The sequence below is a fragment of the Ovis canadensis genome, chromosome X (genome assembly GCF_042477335.2).
Source record: "Ovis canadensis isolate MfBH-ARS-UI-01 breed Bighorn chromosome X, ARS-UI_OviCan_v2, whole genome shotgun sequence".
NCBI classification, from domain to species: domain Eukaryota; kingdom Metazoa; phylum Chordata; class Mammalia; order Artiodactyla; family Bovidae; genus Ovis; species Ovis canadensis.
In genome coordinates this window covers 134,860,684-134,881,698 of record NC_091727.1, presented here as the reverse complement: position 1 = coordinate 134,881,698, position 21,015 = coordinate 134,860,684, and the positions used below count along the sequence as shown (strand labels likewise).

The following is a 21,015-nucleotide window of genomic DNA, read 5'->3' as shown; positions in this document are numbered from 1 at the left end:
CTAAGTGCGCAAGCCCTAGCAGACAATGTTGGCTGTTATACAGTGGAAGTGAGAAATAGATTTAAGGGACTAGATCTGATAGATAAAGTGCCTGATGAACTATGGAATGAGGTTCCTGACATTGTACAGGAGACAGGGATCAAGACCATCCCCATGGAAAAGAAATACAAAAAAAAAAAAAGCAAAATGGCTGTCTGGGGAGGACTTACAAATAGCTGTGAAAAGGAGAGAGGCAAAAAGCAAAGGAGAAAAGGAAAGATATAAGCATCTGAATGCAGAGTTCCAAAGAATAGCAAGGAGAGATAAGAAAGCCTTCTTTAGCGATCAATGCAAAGAAATAGAGGAAAAGAACAGAATGGGAAAGACTAGAGATCTCTTCAAGAAAATTAGAGATACCAAGGGAACATTTCATGCAAAGATGGGCTCAATAAAGGACAGAAATTGTATGGACCTAACAGAAGCAGAAGATATTAAGAAGAGGTGGCAAGAATACACAGAAGAACTGTACAAAAAAGATCTTCATGACCCAGATAATCACGATAGTGTGATCACTCATCTAGAGCCAGACATCCTGGAATGTGAAGTCAAGTGGGCCTTAGAAAGCATCACTACGAACAAAGCTAGTGGAGGTGATGGAATTCCAGTTGAGCTATTTCAAATCCTGAAAGATGATGCTGTGAAAGTGCTGCACTCAATATGCCAGCAAATTTGGAAAACTCAGCAGTGGCCACAGGACTGGAAAAGGTCAGTTTTCATTCCAATCCCAAAGAAAGGCAATGCCAAAGAATGCTCAAACTACCACACGATTGCACTCGTCTCACACGCTAGTAAAGTAGTGCTCAAAATTGTCCAAGCCAGGCTTCAGCAATATGTGAACTGTGAACTACCAGATGTTCAAGCTGGATTTAGAAAAGGCAGAAGAACCAGAGATCAAATTGCCAACATCCACTGGATCATGGAAAAAGCAAGAGAATTTCAGAAAAACATCTATTTCTGCTTTATTGACTATGCCAAAGCCTTTGACTGTGTGGATCACAATACACTGTGGAAAATTCTGAGAGAGATGGGAATACCAGACCACCTGACCTGCCTCTTGAGCAATCTGTATGCAGGTCAGGAAGCAACAGTTAGAACTGGACATGGAACAACAGACTGGTTCCAAATAGGAAAAGGAGTATGCCAAGGCTGTATATTGTCACCCTGCTTATTTAACTTATATGCAGAGTACATCATGAGAAACGCTGGACTGGAAGAAACACAAGCTGGAATGAAGATTGCCAGGAGAAATATCAATAACCTCAGATATGCAGATGACACCACCCTTATGACAGAAAATGAAGAGGAGCTAAAAAGCCTCTTGATGAAAGTGAAAGAGGAGAGTGAAAAAGTTGGCTTAAAACTCAACATTCAGAAAACGAAGATCCCATCACTTCATGGGAAATAGATGGGGAAACAGTAGAAACAGTGTCAGACTTTATTGTTTTGGGCTCCAAAATCACTGCAGATGGTGACTGCAGCCATGAAATTAAAAGACGCTTACTCCTTGGAAGAAAAGTTATGACCAACCTAGACAGTATATTCAAAAGCAGAGACATTACTTTGCCGACTAAGGTCTGTCTAGTCAAGGCTATTGTTTTTCCTGTGGTCATGTATAGATGTGAGAGTTGGACTGTGAAGAAGGCTGAGCAATGAAGAATTGATGCTTTTGAACTGTGGTGTTGGAGAAGACTCTTGAGAGTCCCTTGGACTGCAAGGAGATCCAACCAGTCCATTCTGAAGGAGATCAACCCTGGGATTTCTTTGGAAGGAATGATGCTAAAGCTGAAACTCCAGTACTTTGGCCACCTCATGCAAAGAGTTGACTCATTGGAAAAGACTCTGATGCTGGGAGGGATTGGGGGCAGGAGGAGAAGGGGACGACAGAGGATGAGACGGCTGGATGGCATCACGGACTCGATGGACATGAGTCTGAGTGAACTCTGGGAGATGGTGATGGACAGGGAGGCCTGGCGTGCTGCAGTTCATGGGGTGGCAAAGAGTCGACACGACTGAGCGACTGAACTGAACTGAAGTGAGTTACTGGTCCGTGTTTAATTTTAACTGCTGTACTCACTAGGGTAATACATTGCCTTACACATAATAGGCATATTTTGCTTTGAATAAATAAATAACTGAAATGCTGATTATAAAGTGCTTTCATTTAAGCCCAATTACTATTAAGCATGCAAATCAAGTGTCACAAAATGAGATTCGCTTTGTTGTAAATTTTATTCTGTTAAAGTCACTGTTTTTTACAGCACACACGTGTGCATCCTTCAACACTGATTTGAGGAAACCACCGGACTCTACATCTCCCAATCTTCCATTCCATTAAGGATCTGATGCCTGTAATTCTACCACTAGAAAACTGTTCTTTCAGTTGAAAGAGTTAAAGGGCAAGCAGCCGGGACAGGTTTAGGGCTGTTAACACCACAGGGGGATTTCTAAGTGATTTTGGAGGTTTATCCAGGTCCACCAATGGGAGGGTGAGGAGAGCAGGCAGTGGGCAGGGTCGCGCAGAGGGGTGGGGTGGGGGGAACTTGGGCGCGGAGGCGCCAGGCTGTAGGGCCAGTAGTGCTTTGGCGGAAAGTCTGCAGAAGACGTGCCCCGGACGAAGTCTTGGGACTGGATCCCGAGACAGGCTGCCTGGGGCCGGGCCGCTAGTTCCCGGCAGAAACCCCCGCGTCCTGCCGCGCCTGCTCTCGGGAACTCGCGGCGCCATGCGCACCAGGAAGTGACTCTCCCCAGCGGCTGCGATCCGGGACCTTAGCTTAGTCTTTTCGTTGACAGCCTCCGGGTTGTATTGGTTACAGAAGGTAAGAGGGGTGCGTGAAGTGTCCGAAAACCCGACTTGAATATTCCCTACAGTGCAGAAAACTGCTTACTGCGCCAAACTGCCCGCCGGGCGGGGAGTAGGGAAGGTAGGCGCGGCGGGAGGGGACGACCCCACGCTGGCTGCACTTGGGCGCGTCCTGCCCTGCGTCCGTCTGTCTGTGCTCAGACCTCCGGGTTCCCGGCTCCCCTGGCCCTGCAGCCCGCCAAAGTTAAGTAGTTGCCTTTCCTAGTGTCTCTTCTTTTTAGGCTTCTTATGGACTCGGTGGGCAGAACTTGCCCAAAGAGGAAAGGGATGGAGGGGCTGGTGAATGGGGGTCTGGTGGGGAAGGAAGGACCTGACTGCACGAGGGCTGCAGTCATGAGGGCTGCAGCCACAGATGCGGTAGTAAACCCGTCTGTCCATCTGGTTTAGCCAGGAAGCATATCTGGGGCCAGGTCACCTGAAAGGTGAATGGAGAATGTAAGCAGAATCTTTTTCTGCAGGTGAACATTTGCTCCAAGGAGATCCATGGCTCTGTGAGGATCAGACTTACCGCATAGTCTCTGCTTTGAACCTCTCTGAGCATTTCAGGCTAGTTAGCTCTTCAGCCCTGGAGACTTACTTTACCTCCATGTCTGGCGGCTTTGGACCCTGGGTGCCATTTCTGATAAATTCCTGAGGCAGAAATAGATTGTCACAGTCTTTTTTTTTTTTTTTTTTGAACCCAAGCATTTACTTAAAACAGGAAACATTATAAAAAATTACTGAGTATGATGAGAGGTTCTTTACCAGGAGAGCTGTCTTGTTGGCACCTTGCAATAGTAGAGTGCTACTTCAGACTATATCTGATCATTTGGAGCAGGAAATCTAGAAAGACAAGGGGTACAAGGCAAATGGAGCACAGTCATTGTGGCAGTCAGGAGGGAAAGGGGCCACACTTTCCCCAAAAGTCTGGATGTTATGGGGTAGAGATAGCTGTCTTCAAGTACCTCAGCTCCCCTGCCAAACCCACTAAGGCATGCAGCTTCCTTCCTTCCTTGCCAGCTGGAGGGAGAGTGGCCCTTTCCTGGATGAGCATCGCTCCCTCTCTCTGTAGTGGGGCCTCCTCAGTGCTCCCCTCCAAACCATTCTTTATTCTTTGTCTCCTGCGCCTTCACTCACTTCCTCTCTCTGGCTTTTGCTTTTCCTTATATCAAGTACACACATGTGTCTCACCTTGGAAAAAGGTCTCTCACAGGTCGTACATTTAATAATATTAACAGGTGGTCCAGAGTGAGCCTTAAGTTCATCACACTCCAGCAAGTACTGAGGTTAAGAAAGTTTGTGTGTGTGTGTGTGTGTGTGTGTGTTTTAATTAATTAATTAGGCTGTGTCAGGTCTTAGTTGTGGCATGTGGGATCTTTCATTGCAGTGCACCGATTCTCTAGTTGTGGCACACGGGCTCAAATAGTTGTGGTGTGCAGGCTCCAGAGTGCATGGGTTTTAGTAGTTGGAGCACGCAGGCTCTGTAGTTGTTCCGTGCTGGCTTAGTTACTCCGAGGCATGTGGAATCTTAGTTCCCCGACCAGGGATTGAACCCATGTCCCCTACAGTGGAAGGCTGATTCTTAAGCCCTAAACCACCAGGGAAGTCCCTGTGTGCTGTTTTTCAAGTTTCCACATAATTGTTTTTGAGCTTTCCAGGTGGCTCAGTCAGTAAAGAATCTGCCTGCAATACAGGAGACCCACATTTGATCCCTGCATCGGGAAGCTCCCTGGAGAAGGGAATGACTACCCAGTCCAGTATTCTTGCTTGGGAAATCCCTTGGACAGAGGAGCCTGGCGGGCTACAGTATATGGTGTCGCAAAGAGTTGGACCCGACTTAGTGACTAAACAACAACAATAATAGTTTTTACCCTCACAGCACTCACATGCATTGTTACATCTTGCCAGGTTCACAGGTTGTACACATTGAGGCACAAAGAAGTCAAGTGACACACTTTGAATCAGAGCCTGAGGCAGGACGGTGATACATGTTGAATACCTGCTGTGTTAAGCCCCATCCTGAGTGCTTTCCATATATGAGGCCACTTAATTCTTACCACCCAGGACTGATCTCCTTTAGAATGGACTGGTTGGATCTCCTTGCAGTCCAAGGGACTCTCAAGAGTCTTCTCCATCACCACAGTTCAAAAGCATCAATTCTTCAGATGATATGGCTGGATGGCATCACCGACTCAATGGACATGAGTTTTGGTGAACTCCAGGAGTTGGTGATGGACAGGGAGGCCTGGCGTGCTGCGATTCATGGGGTTGCAGAGTCGGACATGACTGAGTGACTGAACTGAACTGAACTGAACTGAATTCTTACCACAACCTTGAAAGGTAGGTGTTACCAGTTCTTGTTTTATAGATGGGGACACTGAGATTCATAGCATTTAAGTAACCTGCCCAAAGTCATAGAGCTAGTGAGAAGCAGAGCTGGGGTTTGAACATGACCCCAAAGCCGATGTTCTTAATTACATGCCCTTTTCTGGGAATTGGTTGAAGTATGTTTATTTCCAAGGCAAACCATTCAATATCACAGTAATCCAAGTCTGTGTCCTGACCAGTAATGCTGAAGAAGCTGAAGTTGACTGGTTCTATGAAGACCTACAAGACCTTCTAGAATGAACACCCAAAAAAGATGTCCTTTTCATTATAGGGGACTGGAATGCAAAAATAGAAAGTCAAGAAATACCTGGAGTAGCAGGCAAATTTGGGCTTAGAGTACAGAATGAAGCAGGGCAAAGGCTAATAGAATTTTGCCAAGCGAATGCACTGGTCATAGCAAACACCCTCTTCCAACAACACAAGAGAAGACTCTACACATGGCCATCACCAGATGGTCAATACTGAAATCAGATTGATTATATTCTTTGCAGCCAAAGATGGAGAAGCTCTATACAGTCAGCAAAAACAAGACCAGGAGCTGACTGTGGCTCAGATTGTGAACTCCTTATTGCCAAATTCAGACTTAAACTTCTTTCTTAAATTAAAGAAAGTAGGGAAAACCACTAGACCATTCAACCATTTGACCTAAATCAAATCAGGTAATTATACAGTGGAAGTGATTATACAGTGGAAGTGAGAAATAGATTCAAGGGATTAGATCTGATAGTAAGAGTGCCTGAAGAACTATGGACGGAGGTTCATGACATTGTACAGGAGGCAGGGATCAAGACCATCGCCAAGAAAAAGAAATGCAAAAAGGCAAACTGGTTGTCTGAGGAGGCCTTACAAATAGCTGTGCAAAGAAGAGAAGTGAAAGGCAGTGGAGAAAAGGAAAGAGATACCCATTTGAATGCAGAGTTCCAAAGGATAGCAAGGAGAGATAAGGAAGCCTTCCTCAGTGATCAATGCAAAGAAATAGAGGAAAACAACAGAATGGGAAAGGCTAGCGATCTCTTGAGACAGCAAAAGAGACACAGATATATAGAACAGTCTTTTGGACTCTGTGGGAGAGGGAGAGGGTGGGATGATTTGGGAGAATGGCATTGAAACATGTATAATATCATATATGAAACAAATCACCAGTCCAGGTTCGATGCATGATACTGGATGCTTGGGGCTGGTGCACTGGGACGACCCAGAGGGATGGTACGGGGAGGGAGGAGGGAGGGGGGTTTAGGATGGGGAACACGTGTATACCTGTGGCGGATTCATGTTGATGTATGGCAAAACCAATACAATATTGTAAAGTAATTAACTTCCAATTAAAATAAATAAATTTATATTTAAAAATTTTAAAAAAAAGAAAAAAGAAGAAAACTAGAGATACCAAGGGAACATTTCATGCAAAGATGGGCTCAATAAAGGACAGAAATGGTATGGACCTAACAGAAGCAGAAGATATTAAGAAGAGGTGGCAAGAATAAACAAAAGAACTGCACAAAAAAGGTCTTAATGACCCAGATAATCATGATGGTGTGATCACTCACCTAGAGCCAAACATCCCCGAATGAGAAGTCAAGTGGGCCTTAGGAAGCGTCATGACGAACAAAGCTAGTGGAGGTGGTGGAATTCCAGTTGAGCTATTTCAAATCCTAAAAGATGATGCTGTGAAAGTGCTGCACTTGATATGCCAGCAAATTTGGAAAACTCAGCAGTGGCCTCAGGACTGGAAAAGGTCAGGTTTCATTCCAGTCCCAAAGAAAGCCAGTGCCGAAGAATGCTCAAACTACTGCACAGTTGCACTCATCTCACACGCTAGTAAAGTCATGCTCAAAATTCTCCAAGCCAGGCTTCAGCAGTATGTGAATCATGAACCTCCAGATGTTCAAGGTGGTCTTAGAAACGGCAGAGGAACCAGAGATCAAATTGCCAACATCCGCTGGATCATCGAAAAAGCAAGAGAATTCCAGGAAAACATCTACTTCTGCTTTATTGATTAAAGCCTTTGACTGCGTAGATCACAACAAACTGTGGAAAATTCTTCAAGTGATGGGAATATCAGAGCACCTTACCTGCCTCTTGATAAATCTGTATACAGGTCAAGAAGCAACAGTTAGAACTGGACATGGAACAACAGACTGGTTCCAAGTAGGGAAATGAGTATGTCAAGGCTATATATTGTCACCCTGCTTATTTAACTTCTATGCAGAGTACATCATGAGAAACGCTGGGCTGGATGAAGCACAAGCTGGAATGAAGATTGCTGAGAGAAATGTCAACAACCTCAGATATGCAAATGATACCACCCTTATGGCAGAAAGTGAAGAGGAGCTAAAGAGCCTCTTGATGGAAGTGAAAGAGGAGAGTGAAAAAGCTGGCTTAAAGCTCAACATTCAGAAAACTAAGATCATGGCATCTGGTCCCGTCACTTCACGGCAAATAACATGGAGAAAGAATGGAAACAGTGACAGACTTTATTTTTTGGGGCTCCAAAATTACTCCAGATGGTGACTGCAGCCATGAAATCAAAAGAGGCTTGCTCCTTGGAAGAAAAGTTACAAGCAAACTGGACAGCATATTAAAATGCAGAGACATTACTTTGCTAACAAAGGTCCGTCCCAAAGCTATGGTTTTCCCAGTAGTCATATGTGGATGTGAGAGTTGGACTGTGAAGAAAGCTGAGTGGTGAAGAATTGATGCTTTTGAACTGTGGTGTTGGAGAAGACTCTTGAGAGTCCCTTGAACTGCAAGGAGATCCAACCAGTCCATCCTAAAGGAGATTAGTCCTGAATGTTCATTGGAAGGACTGATGTTGAGACTGAAAACTGCAATACTTTGGCCACCTGATGTGAAGAACTGACTCATTCAAAAAGACCCTGATGCTGGGAAAGATTGAGGGCAGGAGGAGAAGGGGACGACAGAGGATGAAATGGCTGGATGGCATCACCGACTCAATGGGCATGAGTTTGAGTAAACTCAGGGAGTTGGTGATGGACAGGGAGGCCTGGCGTGCTGCACTCCATGGGGTCGCAAAGAGTCAGACACAACTGAGGGACTGAACTGAACTGATATTAACACTTGAACTCTGGGCCAGCTTACATTTATCCTGTTAGAAATTTAACTCCCCCACCCCCAACCCCGCACAGAATGCTTCCATGTTATGACAGTTACCTCTTTAGTCCTTTGTAAACACACAAAATGTTCTATGACTAAATATTATAGCACCCATGTCAGCATCCTTCAAATTACCTAGTGATCAAGCATACTAACTTTGTGGTAATAGAGAGAGCCGAGGAAGAATCTTTGTTAATGAACCAATTCCATAATTAAACTTTAAATATATTTCATTCTGAATTAAAGTATGACTTAACATGAAATCCAAGGTAGAGGGCAAGGGCAAAAAAGTTATTTCATGACAGATCAGTGAGGTGTCTCAGTCCATTCACGTGTCCTGGGTGTTTAAAAAAGTTACACATCAATGATCATGCACCATTAGGTAAATAGGCAACAACACAGAGTCTTGTGTTGGGAAAAAGGGATTACTTCCTCTTTCCAAAGTGAGGTCGTTCACCTGTTCTACCTCTTCCAGTTTTTGATTCACAGTTACTCCCACTATTCTTCCCCCCTCTGCTCCCTTCCTTTAATATTGGCGCCCTACTCAGTCCAATACTGTGTTTAAATATTATGACAGTTGTAATTAACATGTACTGAGTTTTTCCCAGGCACTGGACACTGTGTTCTGAGCTTTACAAACATCATGTCTATTTAATGTTCTGCTAAGTGCTTTTTATTAATTATCCTTTATTAACTCTTGGAGCTACTCTATAAGGTAGATGCCATTATTATTTGCATTTTGCAGATGAAAAAGATGTGGATCAGAAAAAAAATGATTAACCTGCCAAAGGCCACCTAGCTAGTAGGTGGTGGAGCCAGGGAATTGCCCAGGTCTTCCTGACTCTAGGGTCTGTACTCCTAAGGTCTCAAACTTTCTTTTGTCCCTACTGCCTACCATTTCCTATTGCCTTATTTCCTGTTTTTCTTTGGACTCAGATTTACTGAGTGGGTCTGTGCTCCGGCCAGAAGTCATCTCCCTTGGCCACCAAGCTCTGTAATCCCCTGATTCAACTGGGTCACCAGCATCTCATCTTTCTTTCCAAATATTGCCTTTCTCCCAGGTTTTGTCATTTTGCTCTTCTCTTTGCTAAAAGCTCTTTTTTAATCTTGTAGACACTTGACCAAGTCTCTCACCCTGACTTCTCTCCTGAATTGTACTTCTTCTCTACTTACTTGTTAGATGTTTCTACTTGGATGATTCCCTACCATTTCAAACACGTGCCTCAAACATGATTTTGCTTTTTATTGACCTCCGAGTTTCATCTTAATTTTTCTATGTAAAGACTCCATCAGCTCACAGTCGCCTTCACAATAAAGTCCACATTTTACTCAGGCATTAAAGTTCTTCTAGATAACCCTTTGGTGGAACTTTTCAACCTGATTTCCTCTGTTCCCTAAAATGAACTACCATTTTAGCCAGACTGATTGAGCCACTGTCCTCCAAATATCTGGTTCACCTCCCTGCCATCTTTTAAGACCCAGTGCATGGTCTGCTTACTGTGAGAAACCTTTCCTGAGCACTCATCAGGAGCCAGGCATAAGGTGTTATTTCATCTTTTCCTGTGTCCATGCTTGATCTCCTAAATTACTCAATAGATTATGACCTTTGTAACCCCTCTGGTATCTAGTGTGGCACAGTGCCTGGCACATAGTCACTACTTACTAAATATTAGTTGATTGATGGGTTGTTTAGTAGGAGGGTAGAATGAATGGAGAGGGACTGGCCACAAAAATGTATCCAGAGAGTTGAACCCTTTTCTGGAGGACAGATACTATCTTTTCCTCATCTTTTTATATTGGGAGCTATAGCTAGTGCCTGGAGCACAGTAATTGAGTTCAGCCAAGCAGTGACTCTGTGCCAGGCAGTGTGCTAGGTGCTGGGTAAAGTTTCTAAATGAATGAAGGACTTTTGAAGTTGTGCCTCTGTTTCCCAACTTCTATTTGTCCACCTTTCCTGCTGGTGAATTTCAGTGTTTCTGTGGTTGTCAGGTATTAAGAGTCCCAGTGCACAGCCCAAGATGCTTCCTCTCCAGAATGGGTCTCTTCTCTAAACCGGGGCTGTTCCCCTGGTATGCCAGAAAACCTCCAGGTTGGTCACAGCTCTTTCTGGGCTCAGCATGTAAGGAAAACTTCACCCAGGTGATAGCCAAGAAGCGTCAAAGAGGACAGAAAAGTCAGAAGAAACCAAGATATCTTGGACCACTAGATGATTCCTGGCAGGAAAGGTAAGGCCCTTCCCCTTAACAAGTCTGAATCTTTGGGCCTGTAGGCTTGATGTGCAATGTGGCGTTGCAAGGACTCAGAGGGCACCTCAGGTAGGATACCCAGGACAAACTGAAAACATCTAAGGAATGCTGATGGAAATGCTTTGGGATTACAGAAAATATTCTTGCCTTTACATGTGTTTTTGGCAGAAAGGGGATATTAAACTGCGATCCTGTGTCTATAAAGGTCCAGGATAGGTCTGCTGAAAACAAGGGACTTGGAGATGAGATGGATTAGAAATGAATAGTCTCACTGCAGTCATGCAAATACAAATATACCTCATTTTATGCAACAACTGTATTTTCTAAATCAAATTATATTTTAAAAGCGTTAGGGAGGTGAGCTATTTAAAGGAACCCAACAGTGAAGCCTTTTTGTAATATGATTAATTACCTCCTGATAAATCTGGATTTTTCTTATATTAGGTTTGCCCATCTGTTCAGCTTTGTTAAGCAGATAGCACCAAAACGGGCTCTTCTCCCAGACTCTTATCTCCCCGGGGGCCTGAGAGTTAGGTCTTCTGAATGACAAGTAAAATGCCGGAGCAAATGGCCGCAGGAAGTACTTTTGTGGAGTAAGAGGCTCGGTACATATTTAGATAATGAATTAGGTACCTGGTTTATTTTATTCAAGGCTGGCTGATGTTGTGACGCCACTCTGGAGGCTGAGCTACGAAGAGCAGCTCAAGGTAGGGACCCAGCTCAAGTCTTTACTACTCCATCCCGTCAGGTACTAGACTTGTAGGAAGCTTGGCTGGACAGCTCTACCCAGATGCCCCAACAGGTCCTTAAAAAAGCAATATGCTAATGAATCTGAAACTTTCACTTTAGGCCAGTTATGTCTGCCAAACACTAGAGCCTTATATCCAAATGCCTGTATCCTTTCTTCCTTGATTGTTTTTTTTTGTGTGTGTGTGTGTGGTACTTACAGCTCTGTGTATGTGTGTAGCAACTGTTCTTGCTTCATATATAGCTGCACTTTCCAACACGGGAGCCACTAGCTACATGTGGCTATTTAAATTTAAATACAGTCAATCCTGCTCTAATGCTTGTTTTGAAAATGAAAATTTGTTCCAACAGATTGAGGTCTTAGGGAACAATTTGAACATAATGCAGATTTCATGTTTGCTTAGGAATGACTTCATCCATAAGAAACGCAAGATAAAAGGGTATCCATACCTAGCTGAACTGAGCTGGGTATGAATTCATAAAATGAACACATGTACACATATCATACATCTCCCGGCTTCCTCAGTTCACTGAGTGTATTATGAGCCACACCCATTCACATCTGCTGTGAGAACTTTCTGTTCCACCCACATAACCGTCTTTTCACCATCTCATGGTAACTCACAAGTGGACAGCCACTTCTGCAAGCAAGTTTCAGGTCTTTGTGGTAACGTGCCATCCCATTTATACATTGCTTAACCATTAAACATGCAGAAAACTGTGTTGTTTTTATTAGTTTCCTACATTTTCTGTGAGTGTAACTGATAAAGGTTTGAAATGTGAGTGTGCAACCCCATTTTCCCATGAGCCCTGTGATTTGTTTGGAGTATTGTGCATAGTATGGAGTAAGAATGCTTGCCATACATGAGAGCAGAGCCAACTGTTATTAAAATGAATTAAGATGGAAAATTCAGTTCCTCAGTTCCATGAGTCACTTTTCAAGGGCTCAGTAGCCACCTGTAGCTAGTGTAGGCTGCCATATTTTAGTGAACATAACACCAATAGAGAACATTTCCATTATCACAGCAGGTCTACTGGACAGCACTAACATATAGCTGGAGTGTTCAGTCTGAAAGGTCAGATAGAACAATGAGTTTACACAAGAGCTCACTTAACCTTTTCCCAATACCATGTTAGATCCGTGGCTGTCCCATCATTCTGAGTTCCTTATCTGCTGAGACCATGACCCAAGGATTCATGGGACCACTTTCTCTCATCCTGTTTGTTTTCTGTTCTTTGAGTTGATACTGCTGAAGTTGTTTGTGTCATTGCTTATGTTCTTTTGCAGGTGAAATTTGAAGCTCAGAAGAAAATTTTACAGAGACTAGAATTTTACCTCCAAGGGCTAAACGGCGTCAATATGACAACAACTGGACCCAGATCCCAGGGGCTCTGTTGTTTTCTCCAGCCTGTTATACCTTCTGTAAGTCCATACTGTCCTATCCTTTATCTACTAAGTCTCCTTAATAGCTAATAATATCAGCCAATACTTAACTGGACACTTGCTGGGGACCAGGCTCTATGCTAAGTGAGTAACATGCATCATTGTCTTGTTTTACTGTTTCCAGTCACACTGAGGGGTAGACACTATCATTTTACAGGTGAATACTTGAGGCTCAGTGATTTAATTATTTTTGTCTATTTTAAACTTAATTTTTGGCTGCACTGGGTTTTTGTTGCTGCACACAGGCTTTCTCTGGTTGCAACAAGCAGGGGACTATTCTTTAGTTGTGTTCTGTGGGTTTCTCATTGTGGTGGCTTCTCTTGTTGGCAGAGCATGGGCACTAGGGCATGCAGGCTTCAGGAGTTGTGGTGCATGGGCTTAGTTGCTCCATGCCGTGTGGAATCTTCCTGCAGGGATCAAACTCATGTTCCCTGCATTGGCAGACAGATTCTTAACCACTGCACCACCAGGGAAACCCAAGAGATTAAATGATTTACTGAAGGACACACATCCAAAAAGTGCCAGATCTACTTAAGTCGATCTGATGCAAAGCCACTTTTTCAACCAGTACACACTGCTTCCTCCTTAGAAGGATCTCAGACTTTGGAAAACTTCTAATGAAGCTGTAGAGAGGCAGAATTTAATTTGTGGTTGACAAACTAGGGCCCAAAAGCCACATCTGCCCTGCTGCTTGACTTTGTAAATAAAGTTTTATTGGAACACAGCTGAGATCACTTGTTTATGGATTATCTGTGGCTACTTTTGCATTACCATGGCAGAGTTAAATAGTTGTGATAGGGACCATACAGCCTGAAAAGCCTAAAATTACTTACTGTCTGGCCCTTTATTGGGTTTCCCAGATGGCTCAGTGGTAAAGAATCTGCCTTCCAATGCAGGAGATGCCAGAGACATGGGTTTGATCCCTGGATTGGGAAGATCCCCTGGAGAAGGGAATGGCAAACCACTCCAGTATTCTTGCCTGAAAAATTCCATGGGCAGAGGAGCCTAGCGGGCTATGGCCAGGGGGTCACAGAGAGTTAGACAAAACTAAGCCCACATGCACACTTCCTTTATTGAAAAAGTTTTTCAGCTCCTGCTTTATGGAAGTATTGGAGCTCTTTTTCTTCTGTAAAGTGTCTATGGGGTGCTTTTATCTTCTCAGCCATGGACTTTCATGTAGTCGTACCTCCCAATCAAGCATCTTTTTTTTTTTTTTTCTTTCTCATCCAGACGACACTCTTTCATTCTTTGTATTTGTCCTGCTTGGTTTTAATTGACCTATTGTCCCTATTCTGTCCTTCTGACTTCTCCAGCCTGTCATTGATGGCTACTGAAATAAGTCCACCTTCTTTCTGAACCAAGGTCCAGGTGGCAATCCAAAGACTGTGGGGCACTACCTGGGAACTTGGAGAGGTCAGCTGGAGCCCGTGCCTAGTAGAAATAACAAACCAAACACTGAGAGGAAAGGGGAGATTGCAGAGAACAGTGTCTGTGGGAGTGGAGAGGAGTGGAAAATATGGTGGATTTAAAAGAGCAGGTTGAATTTGAAGTCTTTGATGCCCCATGGACTGTAGCCCCACCAGGCTCCTCTGTCCGTGGAATTCTCCAGGCAAGAATACTGGAGTGGATTGCCATTCCCTTCTCTAGGGGATCTTCCCAACCCAGGGATTGAATCTGGGTCTCCTGCATTGCAGGCAGATTCTTTACCATCTGAGACACCAGGGAAGCCCAAAGGAGAAGGTTAAATTGGAAGCCTTTGATTCAGAGCACGATCACAAGGTTAATTGGAGATGTGGTGTGTATATATACAGAATGGAATATTACTCAGCTACAAAAAGAATGAAATAATGCCATTTGTAGCAACATGGATGGACCTAGAGATTATCGTAAGTGACATAGTTCAGTTCAGACCAGTCCCTGAGTCGAGTCCGACTCTTTGTAATCTCATGAACTGCATCGTGCCAGGCCTCCCTGTCCATCACCAACTCCCAGAGTTTACCCAAACCCATGTCCATTGAGTTGGTGATGCCATCCAACCATCTCATCCTCTGTCATCCGCTTCTCCTCCTGCCCTCGATCTTTCCCAGCATTGGGTCTTTTCAAATGAGTCAGCTCTTCACATCAGGTGGCCAAAGTATTGGAGTTTCAGTTTCAACATCAGTCCTTCCAATAAACAATCCAGGACTGATCTCCTTTAGGATGGACTGGTTGGATCTCCTTGCAGTCCAAGGGACTCAAGAGTCTTCTCCAACACCACAGTTCAAAAGCATCAATTCTTCAGTGCTCAGCTTTGTTTATAGTCCAACTCTCACATCCATACATGACTACTGGGAAAACTATAGCCTTGAATAGATGGACCTTTGTTGGGAAAGTAATGTCTCTGCTTTTTAATATGCTATCTAGGTTGGTCATAACTTTTCTTCTAAGGAATAAGCATCTTTTAATTTCATGGCTGCAATTACCATCTGCAGTGATTTTGGAGCCCAGAAAAATAAAGTCAGCCATTGTTTCCATTGTTTCCCCATCTGTTTGCCATGAAGTGATGGGACCAGATGCCATGATCTTAGTTTTCTGAATGTTGAGTTTTAAGCCAGCTTTTTCACTCTCCTCTTTCACTTCCATCAAGAGGCTCTTTAGTTCTTCTTCACTTTCTGCCATAAGGGTGGTGTCATCTGCATATCTGAGGTTATTGATATTTCTCCCAGTAATCTTGATTCCAGCTTGTGCTTCCTCCAGCCCGGCATTTCTCATGATGTACTCTGCATGTAAGTTAAATAAGCAGGGTGACAATATACAGCCTTGACGTACACCTTTCCCTATTTGGAACCAGTCTGTTGTTCCATGTCCAGTTTTAACTGTTGCTTCCTGACCTGCATATAGGTTTCTCAAGAGGCAGGTCAGGAGGTCTGGTATTCCCATCTCTTTCAGAATTTTCCACAGTTTATTGTGATGCACACAGTCAAAGGCCTTGGCATAGTCAATAAAGCAGAAATAGATGTTTTTCTGGAACTCTCTGGCTTTTTCCATGATCCATCGGATGTTGGCAATTTGATCTCTGGTTCCTCTGCCTTTTCTAAATCCAGCTTGAACATCTGGAAGTTCATGGTTCACGTATTGCTAAAGCCTGGCTTGGAGAATTTTAAGCATTACTTTACTAGCATGTGAGATGAGTGCAATTGTGTGGTAGTTTGAGCATTCTTTGGCATTGCCTTTCTTTGGGATTAGAATGAAAACTGACCTTTTCCAGTCCTGTGGCCACTGCTGAGTTTTCCACATTTGCTGGCATATTGAGTGCAGCACTTTCACAGCATCATCTTTTAGGATTTGAAACAGCTCAACTGGAATTCCATCACCTCCACTAGCTTTGTTTGTAATGATGCTTCCTAAGTGGCATAAGCTAGAGAGATAAAGAAAAATATATTATATTGCTTATATTTGGAATCTAAAAAAAAAATAATACAAATGAACTTATTTGCAAACCGGAAATAGACCCACAAACAGAAAACAAATTTGTGATTACCAAAGGGGAAAGTGAGGGGAAAGGATAAATTAGTAGTTTGGGATTAACATAGACACACTACTATATATAAAACAGATAACTAAGAAGGACCTACTGTGTAGCACAGGTCCTTGTGCTATATATTAGACTCTACTGAATATTCTGTAATAACCTGTAAAGGAAAAGAATCTGAAAAAGAACGTATACATGTATGTGTGTATATGTGTATATATCTGAATCACTGTGCTGTACATGTGAAAATAACACAAAATTGTAAATCAAGTATACTTCAATTTAAAAAGACATTAAAAAACTAAGGTTAGTTGGGGATACTTTTTGGTGAGTAATCATTCTATTATAGTGCTAGCAATCAACCTCCGCCCCCAGCTTTCTTCCTCTAAAAACCATATGCCTGAGACCTAGTAAGCACTTCATCAGTGTTAATGCTGGTACTGGTGCTCTCTCATTATCATCACTGTCGTCATCATTGTCATCATTATTGTCTTCATTTTATGTTACTTTCTGTACTAACAGTGGTCTGCTGCTTATTAGAGAGATGCCTTTTTTATTTCACATCCCTAAATCCCTGATAATCAGAGCTTTCTGTGATAAATCTACCTTAAAAAGAATTGATAAGGAAGGTGAGTTCTGTGAGGGAAATCACAATGTCATATTTCTGATACTTAGTTCCAGTATCCATTCCCAGATTCCATTCCTGAACTTTCCATTTGCCCATTTTCAATAAATTCACTTGAAAAACCATCTTTTTATATTAGTCACACTGTTTAATATCCATATGCCTTAGACTACAGTTCATTAGGGCAGACACTTGGGTTTCTTTTTTCCCCCTGTGTACTGAATTAAATGAGTATATGACGTCAATGTTCTGTTATTCACTAACAGAAAAACAAAATCCATTACATTTTATTTCCCTCTTAAAATCTGAACAGAAAGCATACATTGTCATATCATGCATTTGTGGCCGGAGAGAAAATGTAGAGAACTAGGTTTGTTAAGAATAGGTGTTTTAATGGCTAGACCGGGAAGCAGGTTTTTCCTCTGAAAAATGCCCTTGAGCATGAATTAGGTACTTTGCTTCTTCACATCTGCATATGCCTCTTTGGAGGAGAGGATTTGAGTTGCCAGACGTTTTCTTCTAAATTATCTTTTAGGAAGAAAACCATGTAAATCAAATTCTTTTTCTTTCCGTAGACAGGGACATAGTCTGTGTACGGTCTAACCGTCTGAAAAACATCCCCGAGAAACACAGTCAAGTGGCACAGGTAATAAAGAACAAAGAAAGGCTGGTTGAAGATGACCCGAGGCATTGCAGTCTAACTAAGGCAACGCTGACATTTGAATAATAGAGCCGCATCTAGTGCTGCAGGGGAGGAGGGGTTCTGTTCTGAAAGTGTACCTCTTAACGTCAGAGAGAACATTGCTAGTGTTTCATTTCAGAGAGGATGGAGAGGAGAGAGAACTGCATCCATTATTGCAAATGTCAAATGTCCAAAGCATTTAATAGGGGGGGAATTTAGAACAGAGAGGTACTGATGAGGCCAGGATAGCAAGTAGCATGTGTCTGAAATAGTGGGAAGGCTAGTGTTTTCAGCAGAACAAGGTTGAAAACTATAATGAGAGGTGTGGGCGTGGGCATAAGACATCTACATCATGACATTTTTACATCCTTCTGTTTCATGTACCCATTATTTACTGAGTACCTACTATGGGTCAGGCACTGTGGTACGTGCTGGGGATTCCGGGGTGACTCAAACATGGTGCCTGCCTTCCTGGGACTTAAAAAGGCCAACGCCTTACTTATGAGGACTAAACAAGACTCCCAACTGACATACTTGTTCCCTATTTATACTTACCAGTATCCATCAGCTTTATGAGACTTGGTGGTTCCTTCTGATAGGATGCATCTTGATCTCAAAGATTTCCTGGCCAGGCCATAGCTCTCATTGCAGGATCATTCTCCAGAAATCTTCCTACATGACCCTTATCAGCATCTTCTCCCATCGTATTCAGTGACTATTCTAAATTCTTACCTGTCCTTGAATTTCCTATCCCATCACGTTTACCCTTGCTTTTGACAGATGGCTGTGCCTGGTTCTTCGCTGGAAAATTAAGACCATCAGATGAGAACTCTCTTAGCTACTTCCCCTACCATCTACCAATTTTGCTGAAACCATACCTGCCTTTTTCCTCCTATCAGTGAAATGCTGTCAGTTCTCCCTGTCCAAGGCTGTTCTTCTTGAAACACCATCTTGGACTCATCTCCTCTCTCCCCAGGATCCTTGCTCCTTCATTACATTCCCTCTTTCTCCTATTTCTTTACCTCTTTTTCCCCACTTCTGTCAGCTCTTTTCTTTCAGTTCATAAGCATGTTCAGTATCTTTCATCTTTTAAAAAAAAAATCTGATGGTTCTTGCTTCTGCTCCCAGTAATCCCTAGAAATCAATCTTTCCAAAGTTATCAGTGAGCTCTGTTTTGCCAAATTTAATGGAAACTTTCTGCCTGCAACTTATTCAACTTTTCTCTGCCTTTGGCACCACTTCTTATTCTTATTTTCCTCCTTGGGAACACTGTTTTTGTTTGGTTTCTGTGATACCATTCTCTGATGGTTTTCCTCCTGTTTCACTGGCCAAAATCTCTTAGTCTTTCTCATGGGATCTTTTTCTCATTTTCTTTCCCATGATAGGTGTTGGTGTCCTCCAGGACTCTGCCCTTGGCCTTCTTTTTGAATATATTCATGGGAAACTGCACAACCCTATAGCTGATGATTGGAATTAGTCAGTTCAGTTACTCTGTTGTGTCCAACTCTTTGCGACCCCATGGACTGCAGCACACCAGGCTTCCCTGTCCATCACCAACTCCCGGATTTTACTCAAACTCATGTCCATTGAGTTGGTGATGCCATCCAACCATCTCATCCTCTCTCATTTCTTTCTCCTCCTGCCTTCAATCTTTCCCAGCATCGAGGTCTTTTCAAATGAGTCAGTTCTTCCCATCAGGTGGCCAAAGTATTGGAGTTTCAGCTTCAGCATCAGTCCTTCCAATGAACATTCAGGACTGATTTCCTTTAGGATGGACTGGTTGGATCTCCTTGCAGTCCAAGGGACTCTCAAGAGTCTTCTCCAACACCACAGCTCAAAAGCATCAGTTCTTCAGTGCTCAGCTTTCTTTATAGTCCAACTCTCACATCCATACATGACGACTGGAAAAACCATAGCTTTGACTAGACGGATGGATGATTGGAATGACCACCTATAAATTGACAACTCCTAAACTTATATTTTCATTCCAGCTCCCTCTTGAGCATTGTCCTGCAGAGCTGTTCAAGTCAGCATTGGCCCACATCAAGATTTCTCAACCTCTACACTTTTTACATTTTGAATTGAATAATTATTTATTGTTTGGGGCTGTTAGGTGCACTGTAGGATGTGTAGCAGCATCCCTGGCCTCTGCCCTTAGGGGCCATCAATCAGTTGTGACAGCCAAAAATGTCTCTAGGTATCTTTTGTGCAGTACAGTCACCTCTGGTTGAGAGCATTGCCCTAAACTAAATATATCCTCTTCCCTTTCCAAGTGTGCCCTTTTTTTGTCACCTTAGTAAATGGTAGCAACACGTACTAGAAACATACATCATCTTTGCCTTCTCTGTATTTTTTATTGCAGGGCCATGCAGCTTCCAGGATCTTAGTTCCCCAGCTAAGGATTGAACCCATGCTCCCTGCAGCAGAAGTGCAGAGCCCTAACCCCTAGGCCAGTAGGGAATTCCCCTAGATTCCTCTGTCTTAATCCCACCTCTTCCTCCTCAGCTGCATCTAATTTTCTCCAAGTCCTTTCAGTTTTCCTTTCCTTTTTTTTTTTTTTTTTTGGTGCTGTGGGGCAGCAAGGGGGGGGGGTTGTTTGGCTTTGTTCTTATTTATTTATTGGGTTCAGTTTTTCTTTCTAAATTAAATAAATCTTGACTCCACCCTTTTCTTTCTATTTCCACCACCACTATCACTATCATGATCACTACCACTCCAGTCCAAGCTTCCATCTTCTCTCAGACTGCTGCAATAGCTTCTAAATTGGTCTCACTATTATTTTGGGTCTGTTTGTTATGCATGTGTGTGTTCTCAGTCGTTCCAGTTTTGTTTGACTCTGCGACCTATGGACTGTAGCCGGTCAGGCTCTTCTGTCCATGGGATTCTCCAGGCAAGAATACTGGAGTGGGTTGCTATGCCCTCCTCCAGGGGATCTTCCCCATCTGGGGATTGAGGCTGTGTCTCCTGCATTGCAGATTCTTTACCCACTGAGCCACCTGGGAAGCCCCTATATTGTTATGATTCTATAAATATTCACTCCTGAGCTAAGTAGATGTATTAAGATTTTGTTTCCTTTACTGTACTTTTTCTTTCATTTTGTATTATGGAAAGTTACAAACATATTAAAGTATAGAATGGTATAACAAACCACATATACCCATTACCAAGCTTCAATAACTATCAACACGTGGCCCAACTTGTTTTCACTGTACTCTCACCCACTTTCCACTAACCCCTTTGGATTTGTTTGAGGCAAATTCTAGGCATTATATTATATAATATGCAAATACTGCAGGTTGAGTTTTAACAGAAAGGACTTAAATTTTTAAACATAATTTCATACTCTTGTCACACCTGAAAATAAGTATTTATCCCTTAAT

At 42.9% G+C, this 21,015-nt stretch overlaps 1 protein-coding gene across 1 annotated transcript in view; it reads left to right on the top strand.

Annotated features, from left to right (window-relative positions):
- The first annotated feature begins 3,166 nt into the window (after positions 1 to 3,166).
- Positions 3,167 to 21,015, top strand: part of TRMT2B (tRNA methyltransferase 2 homolog B) — a 45,003-nt gene continuing 27,154 nt past the window's right edge. Inside the window, 6 exon segments of the mRNA XM_070291268.1 lie at positions 3,167 to 3,256; positions 10,370 to 10,605; positions 11,279 to 11,333; positions 12,662 to 12,796; positions 14,131 to 14,230; positions 17,529 to 17,599. Of these exon segments, the coding sequence (XP_070147369.1) occupies positions 3,167 to 3,256; positions 10,370 to 10,605; positions 11,279 to 11,333; positions 12,662 to 12,796; positions 14,131 to 14,230; positions 17,529 to 17,599 (687 nt within the window).